This window comes from Elephantulus edwardii, unplaced genomic scaffold, assembly GCF_000299155.1.
Source record: "Elephantulus edwardii isolate Elephantulus edwardi_28Jun2011 unplaced genomic scaffold, EleEdw1.0 scaffold00032, whole genome shotgun sequence".
NCBI classification, from domain to species: domain Eukaryota; kingdom Metazoa; phylum Chordata; class Mammalia; order Macroscelidea; family Macroscelididae; genus Elephantulus; species Elephantulus edwardii.
Window position 1 is genome coordinate 1,524,794 of NW_006399782.1, and position 5,602 is coordinate 1,530,395.

The 5,602-nt window shown below is 41.0% G+C and overlaps 1 protein-coding gene and 1 pseudogene across 1 annotated transcript in view; one reads left to right on the top strand and one right to left on the bottom strand.

Moving 5' to 3' along the window:
• Window positions 1-5,602, bottom strand: part of LOC102868610 (serine/threonine-protein kinase PAK 2-like) — a 50,063-nt gene that overhangs the window by 15,853 nt on the left and 28,608 nt on the right. Inside the window, exon 11 of the mRNA XM_006884190.1 lies at window positions 4,720-4,819. Within this exon, the coding sequence (XP_006884252.1) occupies window positions 4,720-4,819 (100 nt within the window). The remainder of the gene's footprint in view (window positions 1-4,719; window positions 4,820-5,602) is intronic.
• On the top strand, window positions 3,445-3,855 carry LOC102868198 (annotated as a pseudogene).

Here is a 5,602-nt window from a genome sequence, read left to right on the forward strand (position 1 = left end):
AATCTCTGTAGATGTTCATTGAAATATAAACTAAAAAAAAAAAATCCCTATGCACATCCAAAAACTTCTCCAACAGGGTAAAAAGGGAAGCCACAGAGTGGGGAAAAGTATTTGGTGAAGACATGTCAGATAAGGGACTTATATCTAAAATTTATAAAATACTTGGGCACAACAAGATAAACAATCCAATTGAAAAATGGGCACAGTATATGAACAGACACTTCACCACAGAAGACATTCAGATGACCAATAAGCACATGAATAGATGTTAAAAACCCCTAGTTCTAAGAGAGATGCAAATCAAAACAACTATGAGGTATCATCTCACCCCAGTAAGAATAGCAAAATTTTATAAAGCAGCAGGCAACAAATGCTGCTGAGGTTGTGGGGAAATTGGTAGAAGTGTAAAATGGTGCAACCACTGTGGAAGGTGGTGTGGTACTTTCTCAAAAAGTTGCAAACAGAAATACCATTTGACCCAGCAATTCCACTACTGGGAATATACCCCAGAGAGACCGTAACTGCCACCCAAGCAGATATATGTACACCCATGTTTATTGCAGCTTTGTTCACGATAGCAAGGAGTTGGAAAAACACCCAAGTGCCCATCAACAAACGAATGGATAGAGAAGCTCTGGTATATTCACACAATGGAATACTACGCTGAACTGAGAAACAAGGAACTCATGCAATATTATTCAAAATGGGTGACCCTGGAGGACATTATGTTGAATGAAGTATCTCAGTCACAAAGGGACAAATACTGCGTAGTGCCACTATTGTAAAATAGGACTGACACTGGGGCTGGGGGGAGAATGAGAAAGATGGGATAAATAAAAAGTATACTGCATTGAAACAGATGAGGGAGAAAACTGCTTAAGAGGGATATGTGATTAGGTATTATTATCATGACAGGAGTCCAGAACGAAGCCTGCATAGTGGAGTGGACCTGGGGGGAGGGATTGTAAAACAATGGGGAAATTTTTCTTTTACTTTTTGAAGAGAAGAGTATACTTGGGGGGAGCGGTGGGTGGGGAGAAAAGTGCAACAATGAATGAATGGAAATCCAAAGTCTCTGTAAATTTTCATTAAAATAAATTTTAAAAAATGCTAAAAAACAAAACAAACTGTTGTTTAAATAAAAAACAAACCCCACAAAAAACCTGTTAACTATAAAAAAATGTCCAGGCCCCAATCACTGAGCTGCCACCGAGGACTCAGCTGCCTCCCCCTTGACTCCCCTTGCTTCCCGATGCTTCGTATCCCCCACCTGCCTTCTCCCACCACCACCTTCCACAGGTCATTTCCACCGAGGAAAAGGAATCCGTATGGTACGTCCGTTATCCAGAACCTCCATTCTTTCGACCCCAGGGTGATGACCTGCTTCCTGCTGGGACTGAGGATTATATCCATGTAAGAATTCAACAGAGAAATGGCAGGAAGACCTGTACAATGTCCAAAGGATCGCTGATGATTATGCTAAAAAGAAACTAGTGAAGGCGTTTAAGAAGTTTGCCTGCAATGGTTCCGTAATTGAGCATCCAGAATATGGAGAAGTAATTCAGCTACAGGGTGACCAGCGCAAGAACATATGCCAGTTCCTTGTGGAGACTGGACTGGCTAAGGACGACCAGCTGAAGGTTCATGGGTTTTAAGTGCTTGTGGCTCACTGAAGCTTAAGTGAGGATTTCCTTGCAATGAGTAGAAAATTTCCCTTCTGTCCTTTGTCACAAGTTTAAAACTTCACAGCTTGTCTAACGTAACCATTTGGGGTCCACTTTGAACTTGGACTAGTGTAACACTTTCATGCAATAAAATGAAAGAGCCTTTTTTTTTTTTTTAAAAAAAGGTCCAATTTATTTTTCATTTGTTTGTATGAGAATGTGGATTTCCAATTTGCCTAGATTTAATATAAGGGAAGTTTTCCTGGAGTCTGTGTCACCTTTTATCTCACAAGAGCCAGGAGTGGCACATGCCCTTTGGACAAAGGGGAGGACTGGAGCCAAGACATAGAGACACCTCTGTGATGTCCCAGATGCTGGCCCACAGAAGCTGAAAGGAGACAAGGACACCCCCACCCCCACCCACCCCCCCAGAGCCCAGAGACAAAGCGTGCTTCTGGAGTTGATGCTCTAAATTTGGAGTTCTAGCCCCTTGAACTGTGAGAGAGTTCATTTCTTTTTGCTTTAGCCATCCAATTGTGGTATTTCTGTTCTAGTATGATTGGATCTGAAAAGAGAACAACACAGAATTCAAAATGATTAGATGCCACTACTACATCTGAGACAAGATTATGAAAGAAGACGGTTTATGTAAAATTTTCTTTCCTTGTCATTCCTAAGATCAGGATCACATATTATTTGTCTGGTTAGGCCATTATCTACAGAGTTCATTCAAAAAAGTGTTAACATCATGATGCAAGCAACTACTCTAATGGACAGCACAAATTCATCTCTAAAACGCACCATCATCACAAGGACAGTCCTAGGCACTGTTCCTCAATGCTTCACATTTTCAATCATCTGAAGGATTGTTGGAGATAAGTACTCTTAATTTCCTTATCTTACAAATAAGGAAATAAAACACAGAGATTAACCTGCCCCAAATTACTTAGCAAGTAGTGATAATTCTGATATTTAAAACTGAGAGTTCACCTAACTCCATACACAAAAACCCAATTCAAAGTGGATCAAGGACCTAGGACTAAAACCAAGAACTATAATAAACTTCATTCAAGAAAATCTTGGAAGAACTCTAGAAGCCCTAATCCACAACATAAACAGTATTCCAAGTATCCTGAAAAACCTACAACCAGTAAAGGATAAAATAGATTAGTGGGACCTTCTAAGAATCAAATACCTATGCACATCCAAAAACTTCTCCAACAGGGTAAAAAGGGAAGCCACAGACTGGGAAAAAGTATTTGGGAATGACATGTCAGATAAGTGACTTATATCTAGAATTTATAAAATACTCGAGCACAACAACAAGATAAAAGAAAACAACCCAACTGAAAAATGGGCACAGGATATGGACAGACACTTCACTAAAGAAGACATTCAGAATGTGAGCAAACACATTAGGAAATGTTTAAAATCCCTAGCTCTGAGAGAGATGCAAATCAAAACAACTATCATCTCACCGCAGTAAGAACAGCAAACTTTAACAAAACAGCAACAATAACTGCTGGTGAGGTTGTAGAAAAACTGGAACCCTTACTCACTGCTAGTAGCAGTGTAAAATGGTGCAATTACTATGGAAGACAATATGGCTTTTTCTCAAAAAGTTGCAAATAGAAATACCATTTGACCCAGCAATTTCACTACTGGGAACATACCCTTGAGAAACCATAACTGCCATCCAAGCAGATATATGCACACCCAAAAGCAAAGAGCCCAAGTGCCCATCAACAAAGGAAGCGGCGGTCGCCCTCTTTCTCTACAGCGAGGCGGCCGAGCGGCAGACGCAAAGATGCAGATCTTTGTGAAGACCCTGACTGGCAAGACCATCACTCCTGAGGTCGAGCCCAGTGACACCATCGAGAATGTCAAAGCCAAAATCCAAGACAAGGAGGGCATCCCTCCTGACCAGCAGCGTCTGATATTTGCGGGCAAACAACTAGAGGATGGCCGTACACTCTCAGACTACAACATCCAGAAAGAGTCCACCCTGCATCTGGTGCTGCATCTTCGTGGTGGCATTATTGAGCCTTCCTTGCGTCAGCTCGCCCAGAAATACAACTGTGACAAGATGATCTGCTGCAAGTGTTATGCTCGCCTACATCCCCGTGCTGTCAATTGCCATAAGAAGTATGGGCACACCAACAACCTGCGCCCCAAGAAGAAGGTCAAATAAGAGCCCTCTCTTCACTGGCTCCCTTGCCTCTTGCAGGTGGCCTTCTTCTGAGCTCCATGACCCTGGGCCCTCAATAAAGTCTCTTTCATTGAACTGAGAGAAAACAAACAAACAAACAAAAAAACCAACAAAAAACAAAAAACCCAAAGGAAGTGGCTAGAGAAGCTTTGGTATATTCACACAATGGAATACCATGCTGCATTGAAAAACAAGAAACTCATGAAATATTATACAAAATGGGTGACCCTGGAGGACATTATGCTGAGTGAAATATCTCAAGTCACAAAAGGACAAATATTGCATAGGGCCACCCACTGTTCTAAAGTGGGTCTGACATCGGAGTTGGGGGGAATCTAAGGGGATAAATAATGTATACTGCATTGAAACAGATAAGGGAGAGAACTGTTGAGGAGAAACATGATTAGGTATTATTGTCATGACAAGAGTCCAGAATGAAGGCTGCATAGTGGAGTGGGGGGTGGGGGCGGGGCGGGGCACTGCCTGCACGAGGCAGGAGAGTGATGGGGGGATTGTATAACAATGAAATAATTTTTTTTTTTAACTATTCAAAGAGAAAATCGAACTTGGGAGAAGGGTGGGCAGGGAGGAAATTGTGTAACAATGAATGACTGGAAATCCAAAGTCTCTATAAACTTTCATTAAAAAAACAAAAGTAAACCCCCCCCCAAAAAAATCCGAAAGTAAAAAAACGAAGAGTTCTTGATTTTTTACTATTGCACTCCTGCCCTTCACTTGGCCATAGATTAAAGCACAAAAATATTAACAGCAGAATAATTTTATTTTATTAAATAAAAGGCAGGATATTATTAAGATAAATATATTACTTGGTCTTTTGTTACTTACTAAGTTTAACTGATCCTTCCATCCCCAAAAGCACATTGTCACTTTTGATGTCTCTGTGGATCACTTGATTGGCATGTAAAAACTCTAGTGCCTGTAAACACTGAACAGAAGAAGAATACACATCAACAAAGAGTCCCTGAAAGTCTAAAAGAAGTTCACAGTCAGTATTTAAAACAGCAAGCAACAAATGCTGGCGAGGTTGTGGAGAAACTGGAACCCTTACTCACTGCTAGTAGCAGTGTAAAATGGTGCAATTACTATGGAAGGCAATATGGCTTTTTCTCAAGTTGCAAATAGAAATACCATTTGACCCAGCAATTTCACTATTGGTAATACACCCGCAAAGAAACCAGAACGGCCACCCAAGCAGATATATGCACACCCATGTTTATTGCAGCTTTGTTCACAATAGCTAGGAGTTGGAAACAACCTAAGGACCCATCAACAAACGAATGGATAGAGAAGCTCTGGCATATTCACACAATGGAATACTACCCTGCATTGAAAAACAAGGAACTCATGCAATATTATTTCAAATGGGTGACCCTGGAGGACATTATGCTGAGTGAAGTATCTCAGTCACAAAAGGACAAATACTGCATGGTGCCACTGTTGTAAAACAGGACTGACTTCATGGTTGGGGAGAGACTGAGAAAGATGGGATAAATAAAGTATACTTCATTGAAACAGATGAGGGAGAAAACTGTTTAATAGGGATATGTGATTAGGTATTTTTGTCATGATGGGAGTCCAGAGCAAAGGCTGCATAGTGAAGTGGACCTGGGGGGAAGGATTGCAAAATAATGAAAGAATTTTTCTTTTACTTTTCCAAGAGGGGAGTGTGCTGGGGGGTGGGTTGGGAGGGGAGAAAAGTACAACAATG